General features: G+C 43.1%; 1 protein-coding gene across 2 annotated transcripts in view; it reads left to right on the forward strand.

The window, feature by feature from the left end:
• Positions 1-22,864, forward strand: part of Mnn1 (menin 1) — a 63,169-nt gene that overhangs the window by 11,055 nt on the left and 29,250 nt on the right. Inside the window, exons 1-2 of one of the 2 annotated variants that reach the window (XM_076188990.1) lie at positions 6,787-6,880; positions 6,986-7,138. In XM_076188990.1, coding sequence (XP_076045105.1) covers positions 7,063-7,138 — 76 coding nt within the window. In that variant the 5' untranslated portion in view covers positions 6,787-6,880; positions 6,986-7,062. Of the gene's footprint in view, positions 1-6,786; positions 6,881-6,985; positions 7,139-22,864 lie in introns of those variants that run through there. The other variant, XM_076188989.1, reaches the window with a different exon arrangement.

Raw genomic sequence — 22,864 nt, forward strand, 5'->3', positions numbered from 1 at the left:
TCCCTTGTAAACACTGATTTAAAATGTTTGTTCATAATTTCCGCCATTTCCATTTCCTCAGTGTATTCAACTCCCTCCTGTCTTAATTTCTCCAAGTCTTGTTTGTTTTTCAGTTTATTGTTTACAAATCTGTAGAATAGTTTTGGTTGATCTTTACACTTTTCTATGATATCTTTTTCATATTTTCTCTTTTCCTCTCTGCACATTTGTACATATTCATTTCTATAGCAGGTATATATTTTCCATTTTTCAGGTCTTCTGTCTTTTTTCCATCTGGTCCAGGCTTTGTCTCTTTTGTCTTTTAACTCCCTACAGCTTTTGTTGTACCAGCATTTTACATATTCTTTTTCTTGTTTTTGTCTTGGGACATACTTTTCCACTCCTTTTTTGTAAATTTTTGTCAAAATATTCCATTTCTCTTCTACTGTTGTTTCTTCTTTGTATATTTCTTCCCAGTTTTCCTTTTGAAAGAATTCTCTTAATTTATCAAAGTTTGTTTTTTCATACATCATTCTTCCTTTTCTGTATTGTTCATTTCTTTTCATATATTTTTCTTCATTAAGTTCCAGTTCAATCAATATGTGGTCACTTTTACTTATTGGTGTTTTATATTCAATTTTGCCCACTATTCTAGGTTCGGATGTAATTACTAGGTCTAGTTTTGATGGCTCTTCTTCATTTCTATACCTAGTGTTCTCCTGTATCCATTGTGTCATTGTATGGTCAGTAACCATCTCGAGTAGAGCGTTTCCCCATGAGCCATCTCCACCCTTTACTGTCATTTCTTCCCAGCAGATTTCTTTGCAATTAAAGTCGCCCATCATAACTATTCTTCCTCCCTCTTCCATTATCTTGTTTAATGTTATCTTTGTGTCCTTTAACATACTTTTATGTTCACTCTCTTCCCATGAGGCTGTTTTTGGGGGCACATAATTTATCACAAACTTTCTGTTCTTCTTATCTCTGTCTTCTACTTCCATCATTATCATCTCTACTGTATTCTTTCCATATGTGACACCCTTCACGTTTATATCCTTCTTAGTCAGGAACATAACTCCACCCCCTTCCTTTTTCACTCTGTTTCTAATCCAATAATTATATGCATCATGTCCTACACTGTTGGGTGGTAGTGGACCTTTTAATTTTGTTTCTACAATTCCCATTATGTCTGGTTCTTTTTCTTTCAAATAATCATTCAGTTCATTCAATCCTGTTATTAATCCATCTATATTTGTGTAAAACACTCTTAGTTTTCTGCCACTTCCATTGTGTTCTCTGTTTCCCTTTTGTTTTTCTCTTGTATGTCGACTTTCTTTAGTTTCATATTCACTACTCTCCAATAGAATCTCTCTTTTTCTGACTCCGTTCTTATCTCGTTTTTTTCCTTTGCTTCAAGTCTTTTCTGTTTTTCTTCCTCTCTTTCCTCTTTATTCATTTCCCTTTTTATCCATACCTTTTTATATTGTTCACTTGTTGCTAGTTTCCCTGTTTTGGATAAGATATTCTCAGCCGTAGTTTGTGACCTGAATTTGATCTTGATTGGTCTGGTCTTGTCTGTACTATATTTCCTTAGCCTGAATTTCTCTTCGATTTGTTTCATTATTTCTGGTTCATCTTCCTGAACTAATTCTGGTAAATTTCTTACTTTTTCATTTTCCTCCTTGATTCTTGTGGTTCTATCTGGGTTATGTTTCTCTTCCATTCCTAATATAATTATACATTTCTTTCTGTCTGCTAAGTCTCTTACTATATTCTCCTTCTGTCTCATCACTTTAATAACTGAGTTTTCAGTTTGTTCATTCATTTGCTGTCTGATTATGTCAGTGAATGCAACCTTGCTATTTTCATGATTTTTTTTTCCAACCCTCCTTGTTCTTCTTATTATTCTCCTTTAAGACTTTATTCTCATCTTTTACTTCTCTTAATTGTTTTTTTAATTCTTCAATTTCCTTAGTTAAGTTTTTGTTCGCCCTCTCTAGTTCTTCCAATTTTTCAATTCTTCGTATAATACTGTCAGCATGACCGAACCTACGCTCCAAGTCCTCGATCATCTTATCGACCTTCTCTTCTAGTCTTGTCAGTCGGGGGGGGGTTTGTGTCCCCCCCACCCTCTTTAGATCCCTGGAAAATATTCTCATCACTTTCTACTGTATTGCTCTTGTCTATACTTCTAATCTTTACATTTTTATTAGACATTTCGTCGTCATCGGGAGGCCTTTTGTTTACCTTTCGCCTGTCTGCCTGGGCCAAGTCTACTCCTTCCTCATTTCCTTCCATTTCCCTCAGTAATCCCTCCCCCTTTCCTCTTTCCCTACTTTCCTACTATTCCACGAGCAATTCCCCCCCACCCTGTAAATACAATAGGCACTTCTCTTTGCGTTGGGATCCACAAACTTCAATTCTCTTCAGAACGTCTTCTAAGCCGTCCATTCGTTGAAGTGTGTGTGTGTGTGTGTGTATATATATATATATGTATACACAAAGACATACACAGGGTGTTTTGGATAAATTTGATAATTATTTGATATTTTGTCATTTCAGAACCATTTAAAGGATTTGATAGCAGTAAAGTGCAATGTATATCTGATTCTGTGTACTCTTGGTGGTGTGAGAGCTAGAGAGCATGGATGACTGGAAAGCACCAGAATATTGGAAGAGAGCAGGCGTTCTGACTGTCCACACAACGAAATTCATCGAAAAAATGCAAAAAAGAGGTGCAGTAAGATCTAGACAAGGCAATGCGGACTTTGGCGAAAGAGATGGGCGTTTGAGTGGCGACTATGAAGAAAATGTTGAATGAGGGTCTTTGCTACTCCACATACAAGAGGCACAAGAGCCAGCTACTCACCACCAAGGCCCAAGAGAACCAATGTACGTAAGCCAAGAAACTCCTCAACAATGTCAAACACCCAGTCAAGCCAGGGATGCTCTGGTTCTTCTCAGATAAGAAGAACTTCTGCCAGGACCAGTTGCACAATGTGCAGAACAGGTGGCTAGCCTACAGTCTGCATGAAGACCAAGTTCCCTTAAACTGTGATGGTCTTTGGGTGTGTTTCCAGTCAAGGCCACACCATGCCGCTCCACATCTTTGAAGAAGAACTCAGACCCACTTTAGATGGCTTTATTGAGTTGCTGTCCACTGTTGTCAAGTGCTGGGTGGAGAGGGTGGCTGCAGGAAGACCATATGTGTGGTAGCAGGACTCAGAAGTGGCTGTCTGAGAACTAATACGACTTCACCATTCCCAACATCTGGCCCCCCAACTCGCCTGATTGCAACCCCATGGACTATTATGTGTGGGGCGCAGTTGAAAAAGACACTAATCGTACCACCTGCAACACCAAGGACGAGCTGATTGCCAGGATGAAACTGGTGTTCAGGCATCTCTCGAAGGACACTGTGAAGGCTGCATGCTGCAGGTTCAGGTCCCACCTGGAGGCCATGGTGGAGGCTCAGGGTGGTTTCTTTGAGTGAGCTGTATTTGGCAAAAGATCCTCTAAGAGATACACTTTGAATTTTTGAGAATACATAAATTTTTGGCCAAGATGTGACCTTTTTTTTTTTTTTTTTTTTTTTTTTTTCCTCTCCATCGGGAAACTGTCAAATTTATTCCGAACACCTTGTGTACATATATGTATGTATGTATATATATATATATATACATATATATACATACATACATATACCAAGGCTTTCTCCCCCTTACAAGGGTGGTAGCCAAAAAGAAAAAGGCATAAAATCATTCCCACCCATTCCATCCCTGAATACACTCCACACCCCTCCACCCTCCCTCTTATCTTAGCACCTCCTGAATGACGGGTCATCCCTGCACCTTGTCCACTGCCCTGGGTCAGAAGCAGTGTCGCAAGACACAACACATCCACAGCAAGGCCGCTTCATTAAATCGGCGACCCCCCCTCTCCATCCCCCCATTGCATAAAATGAGAGGACGGAGAGAAATATATATACATATGTACATATATATATACAGTACTGTCCAAAATGTCCAGAACACTTGTGATTTCATATTAAAGTTACTAATATCTTCCTTGATAGTTAAGACCAGATTTCAAAAATCGGAACATGGCAACCTAGAAGGATCAGTTACCTCTAGACAAATTTTGAAGGAATAGGAAATTATCTGTGATAATTATTAGTATATTTGCAATTCAATCTTAAAATTTATTTGCCTAGAATGATGCAGAGACTAAGAAAGCAAGTACTGTATATACAATGACATAATGACAAAATGAAAATTTCTTAATACATTTATAAGTAACATTATTAGTGTATAGTGTTGAAGACCTTTGTTATCAGTAACACCTTGACATCTCTTGCCACAGGAATGAACTAATGCACAGCACTCTTCAACAGATATCTGGCACCAGTCATCATGAAGAATATCCCTAAGTTCCCATACTGTTTTAGTGTTTCCCACTATTGCTCAGGTATTTTCAATAGGATTCAGGTCTGGATTCTGCACAGGCCAGTCTAGAACCTTGATTTCTTGGTCAGCTAAAAATTACTTCAGCTTTGCCTTGTGGCAAGGAATGTTATCCTGCATAGATATTGCAGGTTGAGAAGCAGCAGCACGCAGATAGGGCACTGCATGTTGGTGCGGTAATTCCTTGTACACCTGTGCATTGGCTTTTTCCTGCAAGCAAAGTACTCAAAATAGGCAATAGCTGCAAAAAACCATCTCTAAACTATTCTTTAGGAAGTGGATCCATTACAAAACCAAATGAGGAGAAAGACATCCTGTCACTTGATAGACAAATCAGCAGGATTGTGGGAGAGACATCTGGAATGCTGCAAAATATTAAAAAGGCTTTTCACTACATGGATTAAGAAATGACGAAAAAAAACTGAAGAAACCCTGAGCTATCAAAGACTAGAATATGTGTCACTGGTATGGTCCTTACACAGAGTGTATAAGCAAGATTGAGAGAATACATAGGGCAGCAATCAAACTAGTTCCCAGCCCAGCATATAAACCATATGGGGAGATACTAAAAGCAAACATAGAAAAACCAAAGAGAGATGATATGAATACAGAGTTCAGGTCACTAAAGGGGATAGACTACATTGACAGAAGAGATTCTTAATTAGAGATGGGAGAGCTTTAAAAGGTCATGAGATCAAATTGGCATGAAGAAATACAGGTTCCCATGTATATGTACAAATACTAAACCAGCTTAGAAGGAGATATGGCCCTTGCTAGATTATTACATGAAGAACATAAGAATGAAGGAGACTGCAAGAGACCATAAGGCCTACACTAGGCAGCTCCATATCCATCACCACCTGTCATCCCCATCCATAAAGTTGTCTAATCATTTCTTAAAACAACTGATAGTTTCAGCACTTACTACATGGTTACTAAGTTTATTCCATTCGTTGACCACCCTATTAGTAAACCAATTCTTGCCAATTTCCTTTTTAGATCTAAATTTGTCCAGTTTATAACCATTACTGAGAGTCCTACCCTGTTGTTTTAATGTGATGACCTTGTTTGCATCACCCTTGTTAAAGCCTTTGATCCACTTGAACACCTCTGTTAGATCACCCCCTGCACTCTGCGTCTTTCCAGAGAGTGTAAGTTAAGGTGCTTAAGCCTCTCTTTGTAAGGCAAATTTGATAATTGGAAAATAAGGATGTAGAACAAGTTTGAATTGTGCATGAATTTCAAGCTAGGTGTGATAAATTGGAGAGTAAGTGACAGGACCTCATAAGTGTTCCTCCTTTCCTACATACTACACTTAGGTAAATAATCATCATCAATCGGGAGCATACACCAGAGAGTACGTTACTTCACCTACGTGCTTGTGCTATCCCCACGGTCTTTCCAAATAGACTCCTGTGCTGTCACCCTTCCCACTCCAAAGAACTCTTGTGAGCATCTCCTTCAGATCTTTATTGCTGAGTGGCTTATCATGGGACTGTAGCAATTAATTTACATCATCTTCATCCACCTTGAACCCAGCCATATGCGAGAGCCTGACGATGTCCTTATGAATGGCTTCCAATTTGTGGCATAAGTATTGACGTCAGCATAATGGCGGCTATTGTATGTGTGCATGGTTGACCACCCCATTACAACCACATACATTTACTAATATAAACCTTCATTCAACAATATAAACCACAATGTATAATTAAGATTAAATCTAACTGATAGCTACTATCTACAAAAGAATGCTAGATCAGCAGTTTGAACTTGGATACCCAGGAGTGGACCAAACCAACAGCATTTTGCAGAGTGAAACTTTCCCAATTGGAGGTTCCACAGATTTGTGTGGAATAATAAGTGACCATTTATAGAAACTCTGGTTTGGTTTTAACCCTTCACAAATGTATACATGACAAAGTATACAGGAATCTCTTATGTCTGTCTTTCAGAATCACCACTTGAAGTTACCAGTTATTAGTCCCAAGACAGTTACTGTATGGAAAATTAGAATTTTTATAAAGCAGATATTGTATGAAAAATTAAGCTGGTACTAATAACCTTACAACTGAGATTGTATTTGCATAGTACTGGACCAAGAATCATGACCATGGGTACTTGATTTTATTTGCAATTGGTATGTGATATGAAGGAAGATTTTTTTTTTTTTTTTTTCCAATTGAGTAAGTCATGGACTGAACACTCAAGTTGGGTTAACATATCTGTTCCAGATAGTTTTATCATAAAGGAGATTGGAATGGAATATGAAGGTACATTAGCTAATTAAAGAATGTACTTTAATTTAGGTTATATCAGGTTACTAATAGATTTTATTTGCATAAGATGTACGAGTCATTTCTGGACAACAGATACTGGACTTCATACCGGTATATAACCCTGCCAACTAAACTGAAAAAGTATCCAGTAATTGATACGTAAGTGCCAATTAAACTGATAGAAAAATGGTAACTCATACTTAAGTAAGCCTATCACTATCCATTTGCTTTCTGCTCACCAGTTTGTCTTTCGTCTCATGTCAGGTGCAAAATTGGACTGCTTTGGAACAACACTAGCAGTTGTGGCTGCCTGTCAAGCATTAGGCTACTATGATGTACATATGGCCCTGTCAGAGGACCATACCTGGGTTGTCTTTGGGGAGAAAGCTCGTGACACAGTCGAAGTCACATGGCATGGTAAGTATACCATATTATTTATTTATTATTACAGTAAGTCCTCGCTATACGGTACATATGCGTTCCTGAAAACCTTACCACAAATTGAAATTACCGTATACCAAACCCATTATAACATGTAATAATAGGATATGGAGACGTACCTTCTCCCTGCTCTTTCCTCCTCAAAATATCTAGCGGATACCGTATCTGTGAATTTTTCTTACCGTAACTAGAATTGAGGGTAGTAATTACCAAATACCGTAACTGTGAATTTACCGGATAAAGAATTACCGTATAAGGAGGACTCACTGTATTATATATTTTAAGGAATTTGAAGGAATATATATTTGAAGGAACCAAGGAACATCAGGTGTCTAATGAAGGAATACCCCTTCAAAGAATTATGTGTAAACTTCATGGAAGGTCGTCTCTTTGGTTTTGTGGTGGACCTCTGTGTCACCCATATATCAGGAGAATATAGATTTATACAGAGAATGGCAGTGCCTCAAAACAGTTCTGATAGAGTTCCAGATAGACTGAAACAGAAGTTTCTCAGGTACGAAGAGCTTTTTGAAGAAGCTGAAAGAGATGGGCTATCAGGTGGGTTGCTCAAAACTAGGTTTAGAAGCTGCGTATTGTGACCTAAATCACTTACACTGAAAATAGAAATGACCCTATAGTCAACGAGACTGGTGGAACTCAGATATTGATTTCAGTCTCTCCCATATCTCTTCTTTCTCTTCTTTTACACTGTCTTGGGTATTGGCTGCATGTTATAGTGGCTAAGTAGCATACAGCTGGTACTTTAGGGTCTATATGGGATGTCCCCTACAGACCAGAGCCACACATCATTTTCTCTGTGATAGAGGAAATCTCTGTTCATAGAGAAATGATGATACTTTATTATACTGCAACTGTCCCTCCGTTATGCTCTGTCCCCCACTCCTTGTTACTGTCCTTTACCATTTCTCTGAATATTCATTTCCTTTTTTTTTTTTTTTTTTTTTCCTAACCCTGTAGTGGGGGAAAAGAATACTGCCAACAAGTCTTCCCACTTGAGTTGTATGAGGCGATAGAAAATGGAACGAGGATAAGACTAGATATCCTTCTCCCTATAGCTCCAAAGGATTCTTAAAAAAGTAAAGGCATAATGGAGAACGCAGGTGTCCTTCTGTGCTCAGCCAAACTGACCACGGGTGAGGTCCGACATGACAGGGGGTCCTGCAAGAATGTCTCAAGAGGTTGTGGTCTGACATCCTATGGCTAAAATGTGTGTGCACACTGGACATCTAAGAGATTGAAGATTTCATTCAATTTGCATTTCTTGTTCCTGGCATAACTTCCATGAGGTGATGTGTTGTTCTTAGCAACCAAAGAATAAGATGCGTCTAGACCAGTGGTTCTCAAATTATGGGTTGCGACCCAAAGTTGGGTCGCAAGATCAATTTTGATGGGTCACAGGGACACAGAAAATTCTCATGATTTCAGAATATTTCAAATACTTGACTAATTAATTTAGTTTTCTGAAGGAAAAGCAGTGCCATGGATTCTGTTAATTTAGTTTTATTAAAGAAAAGCTGTACACATTACTTTTTTCCAAAGTAAAGTGTATATATCACTGTCCATTTTGTTTCTCTTTGGTTTATTCTGGGTTGTGAAGGATTGAAATGTTCCAAATAGGGTCGCTCACGAAAAAGTTTGAGAACCACTGATCTAGACTTATCAACTACATCTCTGATAAGATTATCTTTTTCTTATAACCTTAACTATTCCTTCTAGGCTATCATGTTGCTCCATGGTCTCACTAAAGGTTACTTTATCTTTCCTATACTCATATGTTGTTGGCCTATCCTCTTTTTCCTCATTTAACACCCATATGCTTTTCCGACTACTCAACAAACTGGTCCCTCAAAAACTACTTCATTCAAATTTGTCCCCATTTTCTTTGTAGGTAGGTTCATTGCTTTCAATCTTTCTTTGTACATTTTTTCTATGAGGCTGGTAACCAGATTGGTTGCTGCTCTCTGTGTTTTGTCAATCTTGTTTACACCTTTCACTGTGTGGAGGTCATACAGTCAGCGTGGATTGTGTTGCATACTCGGGAAATGTACGCAAACATTTTCTATCAACTTATTTTAAAAATTACAAAAAATAGTTAAACAGTTATGCCATCAATACTACTTCCCGGTGGGGAAGCCCTTGACCTTGATGACCTGCTGGAGTCTCTTGGGAACAGAATCGGCCAAATTCTGACAGTGGAAAGCGGGAATTTCTTCCCACACCTTACGGATGGCTATCTCAAGCTTGGGAATTGTAGACATGTCCTCCTGACGAAGGCATGCTTTCATGATGCCCCATAAGTTTGCTATGGGAGAAATATTGGGTGACTGATGAGGCCAATTCTTAGTGTAGTCGACCTCACTATCACTGAGCACTTTTTGGCCACCCTTGAGATGTGGCAAGGGGTGCCATCCTGCTGAAAGATCTCGCACCTGGTTTTCGTGAAACACTCCCCTAAATTCTCCTGTAGAAGGTTAATATAGTGCTCAGAGTTGACAGTCTGGCCCTTAGGGAGTATTAAAAGGTTCCCCAAACCACCATAGCCAAGGGCCCCCCGTATCATAAGATGGGGTGGGTACTTAACGCTTGTCACTGTCAAGCGTGGGTGACACACTAATGCGGTAGTAGACTTCCACACCTTTGTTACCTTGCTCTCATTTACACAAAAATTAGCTTTGTCGGTCCAAAAGACCTTACGCCACAGAACAAGGTCCCAGTCTTAATGGTCCTTGGCACATTGGGCACAGCAGCACCTTTGTTTCGTAGTGACAAAGGGGCTTCACACATGCTTTCACTTTCTAGTAATTTAACCCCTTCTGAATATTTTCCTGAATTGTCGTGATGGAAAACCACTGAGAAGCTTAGGGTTCTTTTCCTTCAAATCCTTTGCAGTTGTAGAAGGGTTAAGGTCCAACTGACATTTTACAAGCCTTAATGCCTTCAGGGAAATCTTCAGGGCCTTGCCCCCAGCATGTTTGTGAAGGGGCACAGTATCAACCCCCCTCCACCCATGTGCCATTTTGTTAGAAGTCAGGACAAAGTACACTCAGTCACACCTCATAACTATCATTGTTATCTGACATCTTGAAGACAATAGTGTAAAAAGATAGATTGATTACACATGACTTACCCTTAGGGAACCCATGGTGTGAATCACAAATCCAATTATGTCTGTTGATGTGATTTCTAATTTTATTACCTATTGTTGATTCATTTTACATAGAACTGATGTCAAACTGATTGGCCTTTAGTTGTACATAGACGATTTATCTCCCTTTTCAAAAACAAGAAGAATGTTTGCCTGCCCCCTAGCAATAGGCTTAAAACCAATATCTACCAACTTATTGAATATTTCCATTAACTAGTCACAGATTTCAAGTTTACACTTTTAAGCACTTGGAAATTTTTTGTCCGAACCCAGGGATTTTGTAGCTTTAAGTCTACTAACCTCATCCCCACTAAAGATCGGGTCACAATCAAGTACCATATCTAGCCTCTCCTTTGTAGATACCAGGGGAAAATATTTGTTAATGCCTTGCTCATTTTTTTCTCCAAATCTATCATGACATCAGTAATCCAGTGGTATCTACTCCCTCCTTTATGAATTGGTACCACATTAGCCCATTTTGAATCCAGTGGCACTACTACTTTCAATGACCACACAATTAGGCAACGGATCCTACAATGCAATAGCTTCCTACATTCTTGGTATCTATTGCAGATCCCATCAGACTCCTAAGCTTTTCTCACATCCAGTGATCCCAAAAGATTGAGCACTCTTCTCACTTTTCTGCTTGAATATTCTAAACTCATATTGCTTACACAGTTTCTCTCCTTTGTTAAGAGTGATTAGACAATTATTTGCACTTGAACTGAAGCTTCCTCAAATACAATACTACCTCTCATTAATGGACTAAAAGGGGGGTAACGGTGTCCGTTGATGTGAATAATCTGTTGATTTGGAGTGGTTTTTGGGTGGCATAGTGATTGCACAGCACTAAACAATGGCACCAAAAACGCCGAAAACACAGCGAAGACACCACAAACACAGCTAATTAACGTCCGTTAATGAGAGGTAGTACTGTACCTTGCCACCAAGTATTTGGTTGACATTACTTTCTGTATTTCAATTTACTGTCAATAAACCCTTAAGACAGTTTTAGTTCATCTTTGCATTTACCTATGATGCCCTTTTTGAAACTTCTTTACCCTGTGCAGATTCCTATGTAGTCATTTGTAGCTTGATTGTATGTTTCCAAGCCATGCCCCTAGCTTGTTTTCTCTCTCTCTCTCTCTCTCTCTCTCTCACTCTGTCTTTCTGCTTGATCCACTAATTCTTGGCATGTGTTCTTCCGTCCCTGAAGTTGTAAACGCAAAGATGTCCCATTTCCTCTCAGTTCCAGTGGTATTCATGAATTGGATGTGGGTGTGTTAACCTAATTGTTGTGACCAGGAGACCTCACGGATTAGTGGGTAGTGTTCCTGCCTTGAATATAGGATACCCAAGTTTGACCCCATAAGGGTTGGATGGATGATTGTTCAGAATCACTCTTTCATTGTTTTTTAATCCCTCAATAATGCTGGACATCAAAGGTGCTGTATACCAATTCCGCATTCCAATGCTGGTACCTACTCAGTGTGAATGAGCCGATTATACTTGTGTCCAACTGCATGCGCAACCATTCCAACACTGGACCCTTCACGTGTACTTTGCACCTTCCATACAACCTTACTAAGCTAGATTAAGCCACTGTGGGGAAGTGCAGAGGCTGTATCATCTCTCAAGGGGTATGATGTTGGTCCTGCAGTGGGTCTTCCTATTTTTAACCTCTTCAATACAAGTAAAATTCTCGCACGCAGCATTGGATGCCTAATGTACAATGCATCACACAACTCGCGTTATCATATATAAAGTCACTGCTGTATTGCTCGTTCTCTTTCACTGAGTAATGATTAACACAGAAAACGTGATCAGGCCAGTTCACAGAATTCGGGGGTCATTTAGCTATCTACAAAATAAATGTATTCAAGACGCCGACGACGTCATCATCGTATCCATTCGCGCCTTATGCGCCTGCATAGGCTTCATCGTATCAAAGAAGTTAAATAAAACCTGTTATGATTTCGTATGTATATGTGTGATTCATCACGGTCTTAGATCGTCTTGGAATCGTGATCTACAGTTACTACCAACCCGGATGAGAGCTCGGAGCTGACACATGGTACTATTTATGGGTAATGCACCTTATACGCACGCGCACCCAACTCCTCGTCCACCAGAGTTGAAGTGCCAGCTCACAATGTGGCGATGTTGAAATTTTCAGCTCAGGGGCTAGAGTTGAACTTGGATCGCAGGACTAACGGTCGAACGCGGTGAGGCTGTATGTGAGAGGCTCTCAGGCACGTGCAAGGCTATCCAAACCATTTCTTTGTATTATCCTTCTATTAATGAAATTGCTAGGCTGTCAGTAACTTAAACATAAAAGATGGTTGTTCAGTGAGAGGTGATGTTCAACCTTTGATGCAGATGATAAGAGGAGAATGTTTGTTCAAGTGAATTCTGTCCATGTGGGAACTCCTTCGCTGCCTTGGTGAAGGGCAACATCGCGGAGGGGAATGAAATAGCCTGACCGGAGGGGGAAAAAGCAAAAAACAGGATGCCTGCCACCCGCTGCTGAAGAATGGGTCGGCATTGAAGTGGAAAGCTTCTGCAGAATTGAAGAACCCCCGAGAACTCTTCAAACCAGAGAAGTAGAGTTCCATTAGGCCTACGCTATGGTCGGAGGAGCCGGAGTTCCTCGATGGTGGTGTGTGTGTGTGTGTGTGTGTGCGTGTGTGTGGCAGAGGGAAGAGAGGGTACAGCCAGAGCATCGATTTTGACCTCTGGTGTGGTGTCGTGGACTCGTGGCCTCGATGGCCAGAGCCGACTCAAGCAGGGGCCAGGTTACACAGTCCTCCTCCACCTCCTATCCCCTCCACTTACTCCTTCTTCCCTTGTCCCTCTTCCTCCTCCTCTTCTTCCTCCTCCTACTCCTCCTCTTCCTCCTGCTTCTCATCGAGCACGTGGAAGACTCGGAAGAATTACATTTGATCGGCATTAATGAACCAATGCCTTTAGCCCTCGGAGACGTTATGGCGCCGAAGAGGAGGACTTCCACAGGTGGTGAGACGAGAGGAACTCTGGTAGAAATGAAGTGATTAACATTCACCGTTGAGTGGGGGATTAGTCTTCAATGATCAAAGAATCCCATGACTCAGGTGTATAGGTGTGTTTTCTTGAGCACCCAGTGAGACGAGAGGAACTCTGGTAGAAATGAAGTGATTAACATTCATCGTTGAGTGGGCGATTAGTCTCCAATGGTTAAAGAATTCTGTGACTCAGGTGTATAGGTGTGTGCTCTTGAGCATCCAGTGGATTGACTGCATGACACCAATGCACTCGATAGTCCATATGAGTGAGGCTTCGGAGGATAAGTGTTGCAAAGCCAAAGGGTAGAGGTCAGCTGAAAAGCTGAAGCCCTTGGGATAGCATAGGGGCAAGTTTTCACCACGGTTGTTGCGTCTCACTCTTTCTCTCTCTATCTCCCTTCCTCCTCCTCCTCCTCCTCCTCCTCCTCCTCCTCCTCCTCCTCCTCCTCCTCCTCCTCTTTCCTTCCCTCTCCCCGCCCCACGTATCTTTCTTACCCTCTCTCTTTTCCTCTCTCCTCCTCCTTCTCATTTTACCCACTGTCCCGTGATCTCTCCCTCCCTCTCCCTCTTTTCCTCCTCCCTTTTTCTTTCCCTCTCCCCGCCCCACGTATCTCTCTTACCCTCTCTCCTCCTCCTCCTCTTCCTCCTCCTCGTCTTACCCACTGTCCCGTGATCTCTCCCTCCCTCTCCCTCTTTTCCTCCTCCCTTTTTCTTTCCCTCTCCCCGCCCCACGTATCTCTCTTACCCTCTCTCCTCCTCCTCGTCTTCCTCCTCCTCGTTTTACCCACTGTCCCCTGATCTCTCCCTCCCTCTCCCTCTTTTCCTCCTCTCTCTTTCCTTCCCTCTCCCCGCCCCACTAATCTCTCTTTCTCTCTCTCTCCCTCCTCCTTCTCATTTTACCCACTGTCCCTTGATCTCTCTCTCCCTCTTTTCCTCCTCCTCCTCCCTTTTTCCTTCCCTCTCTCCTCCTCCGCCTCCTTCTCCTTTTCATTTTACCCACTGTCCCGTGATCTCTCCCTCACTCTCCTTCTTTTCCTCCTCCTCCTCCCCTCTCTTTCCTTCCCTCTCTCCTCCTCCTCCTCTTCCTCCTCCTCGTCTTACCCACTGTCCCCTGATCTCTCCCTCCCTCTCCCTCTTTTCCTCCTCTTCCTCCCTTTTTCCTTCCCTCTTCTCCGCCCCACTTATCTCTCTTACCCTCTCTCCTCCTCCTCCTCCTCCTCTTCCTCCTCCTCGTCTTACCCACTGTCCCGTGATCTCTCCCTCCCTTTCCCTCTTTTCCTCCTCCTCCTCCTCCTCCTCCTCTCTCCTTCCCTCTCCCCGCCCCACGTATCTCTCATACCCTCTCTTTTCCTCTCTCTCCTCTTCCTCCTCCTCCTCCTCCTCCTCCTCCTCCTCCTTCTCATCTTACCCACTGTCCCCTGATCTCTCCCTCCCTCTCCCTCTTTTCCTCCTCCTTTTTTCCTTCCCTCTCCCCCCATTTATCTCTCTCTCTCTCTCTCTCTCTCTCTCCCTCTCGTCCTTTCGTCCTCTCCTCCCTGTTCTGTGATGGTGTTCTCGACCTCGTCTCCATGAAGGACAGTCCCTCACCTGAAAAGAAAGAAAAGAAAAGAAGATGGCGGGGAATTAAAGAGTTAAATCGTATACCATTCGAGGAGGTTCTGGAGTCGGCCGGGACAGAGGAGAGGAAGGTCATCATTGGCAAAGACGTGTGACGTCTGTGTGATTCACCATGGTCTTGGATCACGTGTTGGACTCGTGATTGACAGCTACTACCCTCCCGGAAGAGAGCTCAGAGCTCATGTATATGGCCGATCTATGGGCAGTGCTGTGACCTTACACACACACATACATACCCAACCCACCGCCCACGAGAGTTGGAGTAGCGACTCGCAGCGCAGCGATACTAAAAATATGTCAGTCCTGGGCGGTACTCGAACCCGGACCGCCGTAGTGGCAGGCGGGAACTCTGACCACTGCGCCATCGAGTCGTTTGAGACCAAGGTCGTGCCGTCGTTCAGGCGAATGGAATTGTCTGATGGTAGCTAAGTCCGTAGGAAAGAGGTCGAATTTCGTCGGTGGCATTAGATCACTTAATCCAGTGGTTAACCTGGGGTACGAGATGTGATAGCTAGTGCAATGGCACTGTATATTTACCATGAGAAAGCATAATTTGCATTCGTTGTATCTTACTAATTGACATTTCTAATGTGAAATAGAAAAAATACCCTTGTTCAGTAATTGGATATATCTAATAATTTCCCGGCAAGGTTTGTATCTAAATCTTTTCATATGTATGCATTGTATTTATATTGGATGGGGGTACGAGAATATATATACATATATATATATATATATATATATATATATATAATATGAGATATTCAAGGTCACTGAAAAATGTGGTCAGTTTTCAGTCGTTTGGCATGGATGCCGTCAGGTGATTTGATTCAATTGAGGAAATATTTTCCTTCCGCAGGTTTTTGGCCTATCTCTGGTAATTAACGCTTATAAGGGAGGTGGGGGTGGTGTTGCTGTTCCTGCAAACCTTATCTGGCAGTGTTTAATTTAGTCGTGAGAGAAGCCCCAACGTCGTCGAATAAGGGACTAAGGCTACGCAGACGAGAAGGTAACTCTTACTTCCACACTCCTCCACTCCTATGAAAGTATTAAAATAGATTAATCGAATAAAGAAATCGTCCAATAACGCGTGGGGCAAACGGAGAAATGGACGATCCCACACTATATCCATCACTGCCATGCGGTTACCTTGAGCTTTCACACACACACCCATCCCGGGTAAAAAAAAAAAAAAAAAAAAATGTGTTCCTCGACCACATTGATGGGTCAGTTCGGGTCCTGGGGACGATTGCTCGGAAAAAGCAACCGGGGTGCCCAAAACGACTGGAGGCGATGGTGGGCAGCAAGAAGAGGAGGAGTTGGGTATTAGCTCTGAGCTAGACCCGATGCACCGTGACGCAGCAGCAGTAGAGGCTGTGGACCTGACCTAACTCCCGTCGCCGCTGCTGCTGCTGCTGCCTACCTGGGACCCTCTGCCCGAGACGTCATCGAGAACGGTGTGACGTAGCGAGAAGGCGCTCCCTCTTCCCGCTCCCTCGCCTTCCCCGCCCACCTCTCCGTCCTGCCCTTGACCCGATTGAAATCGGTTGGCGTCGGGGGGAGGGGGGAGGGCAAAGTAGGTCAAGTGTGTTGTTACACGGCATTAAAGCTGTTTGTTTACACCCTCGTCGGCCGTGGCACTCTACAATGTCGGTTGGACCAGTGCCAGGCTTTGCCTCCGCGCTGCGATCGTCCTCACTTGGTAGCCAACGCGGGGCGGAGAAGGGGCAGATGATAGTTATTTTATTTATTTATTTTATATCATTTTACCCCCTGTGGTGGGTGGGTGGGTGGTTGGCACTTTCCTCTGTACTTGCAACAGCTCCTAGGATCTTGTCTTCATCACAGTTTGCGGAGCTTCGGTTGTAGCGAAAACGTTATATGGTGTCACTATCACCGACTTGGTGAGAGAATCGATGTGAAATATCCAGTCTTTCCATTCACCCCCAACACGGCCTCCTCCTCCTCCTCCTCCTCCACCACCACGAGCAGCTCCTCATTCCCTCACCGGCACCCTCCTCTTCTTCACCTCCTCCTCCTCCTCCTCCCCGCTCAACGACGTCATTTCTCCGTCCCTCAACGTAATTACGTCATCACTCTTTCCCGCCATTTCTTGTCCCTTCAATCCACCTCCACTCATTCCATTTCTCAATCCTCCACCACCACTCTATTTTTTTCTGTCTAACCACTACACCGGTTCTGTCCATCTCCACATCACACTGTAACAATCCTCCTTCAATCACAACTACGTCAGTACTCGTCGCCTCTCTTACCCATGTTAACCCCCCCCCGTCGCCCTACCTACCCCAAGGCAGGTAGATTTCTTCCTCAGGGCCCCATTGCCCTCTTCCTCCTCCTCCTCTTCCTCTTCCTCCTCTTCCTCCTCGCACACTACGACAACGACGCTACTCGACCGTAGAGTAGCCCAAACCTTCTCTTTCGCGCGTGTAATGCGTAGTCAGTCCCTGGTCGATGCCTAGTGCGTCGCAGTAGCCGGCCAATGCGTATTAAAGAGGAAAAAAAAATATTTTCCGTGGCAGATGACACTTCCCCCCACATACACACATACTGTGGTGCCGCCAGACGATTTTATTACCCCGTGCGAATCCCACGGTAACGAAAAGCTACTTGATCTATTTTCGTGGATCGTGGAGAAAGGGGTTGATGCCTGGGCGCAGGGCTTTTGATATTACTCAAAGCCTCGATATTACCTGCATCCCACCCTCCCTCCCCCGTCACCAGTACCCGGAGTAGATCCACCAAGTCGCTGGCCTAGTCACCCGGCCAGGATTCGTAGTTGGCCTATATACGGGAACTCCCCGTTACTCCTACGCCTCGAATGAGCTTTGCATCGATTGGCGTCAGCCGCCAGTTCACCCACGCCGTCCCAGGTCACTCTGGGTCACGCCTCCCCTTTCCCCATTCACCCACAGGGAAGGAAGAACCCTGGGGGCCCCCTTCGGTGCCTCTGGCCCGTTCCCATCGTCCCCCTAGCAAGGACCCCATCCCCTCTCGGGGGAACTCCCTCCCTCCCTCCCCAACTTTCCTCGCTGTTATTGATTGCTTGTAACCTTGAAAGGGAGACGCGGCCGCGGGACCTTCGCAGAGTACGCGGGAGCTCTACGTGCCACTCTTCTGACCTCCTCGAGGATCGTAGGTCGGTAGCGAATGACCCCAGGTCACGTGCTAAAGGTCATCGTAATGACAGGGCCCGTGTACCCAGCGGCTTTTGACAGTGGCGGTCGGGAGGGAGGGTGGAGGTGGAGGAGAGGTGTGGGAAGGTTTGTTGTATACACAGAAACGGGAATTGTGTCGTCGAAGTTAACTAACGCGTAGGTCACGGGTGGGAATCTATTTTTTTTTTTTTTTTTTTCTCTCTCCAAGTTACGGGTGCCGAAGTCAGCCAAATGTTTGATAAAAAAAATTGTATCGCGTGAAGTCGGAGTAAAATTGTAAGCCTACATGGGCCCCCTCCCTCTCTCCCTCCCTCCTCTTTACCTCCCAAAAGGGCCTCGTTTCGCCCCTGCCGCCTAGTACAGCATGCGGAACACCAATGATCATAACCAAAGAAGTGAAAGAATTTTATATATTTTTTCGCTCTCTTTTCGAGTTAAGGGTTTCCCGTGGTTTTCCGTGCATGCCAAGGATTGGCTACCCCATGCCTAGGTCGTAAAAAAAAGAAAACGGGAATTGTTATTGACGATTGACGATGGAGAAGGGCAACTAACGACGCAATTCATGTTAGGTTTAGAGATTACGTGACGATAGCTGTCAGGGAGAGTGCCTTATTTTTTTTTATTTATTTTTTTTTTACGACGAGTGCCTGACATGGCTTTTTATTTTATTATTATTATCATTATTAATATTTTTAATCGGGGCTGCCCGGACCCCGACTTCGCGGCGATCTGGAACAGTTTCTATTATAAAACTCAAGAGACGATGTCTGGGTTATGCCACTGTTGAGAATGAAGTAACCCCATAAACACAGTGACGTCATCCAAAAGTTTTGTTTTTGGAAACGCGAAACTATTTTATTCGGCCAAGGGACCCGCCCACGTCGCCCACCCCACCTTCATTTGATCGGAAATCACGATTCCGAGGAGGCTCCTCCTTCAGGTAAAATCTCCCGTCGATATGTGAGATGGTGAAGGACAACCGTCGAGGGTGGCAGCCGAGCAAACTGATGTGCGTAGATGTAGTGCACACGGAAAAAAAAAAAAGCAGGCTTGCAATTGGTCTCCACGAAAGGGGAGGTACGGGGAGGGGCTCTCACAACTGATGGAGAGGTCCTTGTTATTTATTTATTTATTTAGTTAATTTGTTTTATTTTTTATTTTATTTTTCCTGCACAGTTCCGAGCGAGAGAACAGTAAAGGCGATATTAGGTAGATCCTTTTTTTTTTTTTTATATAAATGAAATCACCTGTGTTGAACGAGCTCAGCGTGGAGTATGAGGTTCGTGGGAGCACAGAATGCTCAATTTCAACTGAATGAAATAATTTTAAGAAGAGAGGGCAAAAAGTCACAGAATGTATATAATTGGAAAGGGCCATTTATTCACTTTGTGGCTGAGAACTTTTATCCCAGGGGCTACTAGTGACTGCCATGGCTTAGTACTCAAGGCAAAGGTGGTGGTGTCAGATCACGTGAAGAATTGTCGCCCCAGACTTCGACAGGGTGACAATTCTTCGTGTGGGCCATTCTGGGTTTACGATTCTTTGATTGTATAAGTTGATGATTGATGACAACAAGCATAAACCCTCATTCAACCTGGGGCAACAGTTCTTCAGGTGGGATCTCATGGGTTGATGATTCTTCATGTGAGCATTCTGGAGTGACAATTCTTCATGTGACCCGTGGTATCTACTACAACAAAGCACATCCACATGTAATGCCCTGTTCACACAACTGGTTTGTACTGCGTCAGTACTGCATCTACGTACCAAAAGCTTTTTCCCTCATATAAGCGAGGTAGCCAAGTCATAGGCACGTACCAACTCCCACCCACTCCCAACCACCACCTTTTCCCCCTTCTCATCTTAGCTCCTGAATCCCACCCACTCCCCTGGGTCAGAAGCAATGTAGCATGACACCGAACATCCACAGCAAGGCCACTTCACTTAATTGGCAATTCCCCCTCTACATCCCCTCATGCATAAAAAGAGAAGACAGGAAGAAATCCCCTTGGGCTGCATCAAAATATCATTCAAACAAAGCACTCCCACAACACTTATCATCTATACACAGCCACTCTCCACTCATCCCTATCTCCTGCACTCTCCCTTCCTTCCTCAACAGACATTCTGCTCTTGCACAATGCCCCTCCACCCCATCCATCCATCTCAACTTCAGTCATCCCCTCAAGTTCACTCCCTCCACCTCTGCCTTCCCCACCTCTTTTACTAATCTTCCATCACTCATTCTTTTCATGTATCCAAATTATTCTGATAATTATAATCTTTCATCAGCCCTATCTACCATCTCCTTTTCCACTCCCGCTCTCCTCCTCACCTCCTCATATCTTGCTCTATCCAACCTAGTAACCCCTATCATGCTTCTCAGACATTTCATCTCTAACACATTTAAACTTTTCCTTTTCTGCGTCTCTTAAATTAAAAGTCTCTGCCCCCCATACAATGCCATCAGCACAATCACCCCTTCATACAATCTCCTCTTTGCACCCATTCCCAAATGCCTATTTCTCATAACACTTTTTAATCCCCCAAGGCATTTACTTGCTTTTCTCAATCTACAATTTACCTCCACCTCCACTCCTCCCTTTCCTGCCACATGCAACCCCAAATACATAAAGCTATCCACTTCCTCCAACCTCTCTCCTTTTAGACTTACAACTCCCTGGCATCCTATACCCTTGTACATCTCATCACCTTGCTTTTATCCACATTTATCTTCACTTTCTCCTATCACATACCTTCCCAAACTCTTTCACTATCTGCCTTAACCCCCCCCCCCTTTGACCCTGCCACAAGCACAGTGTCATCAGCAAACAACAACTGGCTCACCTCCCACTTTTCTCCATCTTCGTTCACAATCTCCAGTCGGCTACTGCATAGTCAAGGAAAAACTGCAACTTACCAAGAAATGCTGATTCATTGTGGGGGAATGGTAGATACACAGTCCAAGGACATGACAGGAGAGGCAAAATGGGAAGTGGTGTAATGTTTGTGTGAAGTGACATAATTGTAGATGAAGCACTACTAAATGAAGTTAAGGCTGAAACAATAAATCTGAAAATTTAGAACTAATGAACTACATAAAAGGTCTCGTGGTTGCGTACACACTACCTAAGACAAGAGCATGGGATAAAGTTTAATGTCAAGAAATGTTGTCAGGCATGTTTTTCCTCCAATGAAGAAAAACTGAACAAAGTGATAACCCAAGTCAGTTAGTCAATCAGCTATTTTGAGTGCATTGCTGAAAAAAAGTCTTCTCACAAACTGTGCCATGAATCACATGGCTGTGCCAGCCTGTGCCACATCATTCCTACTAACTTTTGTATCTCATCTCCCCACCTGTCTGTATGGATTCATCTTGATTAAGGGAGGGTGGCAGTTAGTAGGCTCTCTGTTACTAATCTTTCCATTGACTTTAAGATGGTGGATAGTAGTGAGATTGGTATGTAAGATCTAGAGTTTTCAGGTGAATTGTTTGGTTTTAATATGAGTAGTATGTGATGAGCTCTCTTCCAAATAGTTCTTCAACCAGGAATGGTTGAAGATATCAGATAAAGAATTTGTTGCTTTTGGGCTGAGGTGTTTTAGGTGGATATTGGAGATTTTATATGAGCGTCTGGCATGGGAGTTTTTACATTTCTTTAATTCTCTTTTTACTTTCTGTTGGGGGTGCCAAGATAAGAGGGAGGGAGGAAGGTGGAGGGGAGTGGAATATATAGGAAATGGAATGGGTGGGAGTGGTTTCTATGCCTTTTTTCTTTTTGGCTACCCCCTGTGTAGGGGGAAAAAGCCTTTGGTATAGGTATGTATGTATGTACTTTCTGTTAGTGAAGGAGTGGTGTTATCTGTGTTTGGTTTGATTTTTTTTGTACATTAGACATTAATTCGTCAAAGTCTTCTTCCGGAATCAGAGACAGGGCATCATCATCTTTGGCATCTTCCTCCTCTTGTTTTTTTTAACAAGTGATTAGGTTCTGTTTGTACCCTTGCATCAGTTCTAATCCTGTGTCACTGCTGTTAGAACTGCATACACATTTCAGTATAATGAGTTTCGTCTTCCCGCAACTAAGGAAATTCATCTTCCTTAACATTCTCCATGGCTAGCAAGATCTTATGAACCTGCCCGGTCGTATGCTTATGCTTCGTTTCCTAAATCACAGGTTCTACTTCTAGTTGTTGCTGTCCATTGTAGCAACATGCCACATTACTTGTTCGGCATTATGTGATAAAGCTAGTATCATACGAGTACTGAACTATGTCACTCCCAGTATGCCCCACAGCCATGCAATCCAAACAGCTTTTGTCCTGTCTGAAATTGCCTTGGATTTTACCCATTTGTGAGATTAGCTTTGCATTATTTAAAATTACATTGTTTAATATGATTTAGGGGATCCTGTCAGATAGGTATAGCAGGATAGACAATTCACACTAAAAACATGCATCATATGAGAATGTATAGTACTGTACATACGTATGCTCAACCCTCTATATAGCGTACTAAAGGGGGGCTTTGACCTGTCAACTTGAATTGTCCATAGCTCAGGCAAGTTCTGGTTGCAGTAATTTTAGGAACAAAAATATTGGTAACATGCCCATAAACCCACCATGAGGAGGAATGGGCGGGGGGGGGGGGGGGGGGTAGTATGTGTGAGTAAATTTTGACGCAGCCCGAAGGGATTTCTCC

This window comes from Oratosquilla oratoria, chromosome 8, assembly GCF_046742065.1.
Source record: "Oratosquilla oratoria isolate Oo_2021 chromosome 8, ASM4674206v1, whole genome shotgun sequence".
Taxonomy (NCBI): Eukaryota; Metazoa; Arthropoda; class Malacostraca; order Stomatopoda; family Squillidae; genus Oratosquilla; species Oratosquilla oratoria.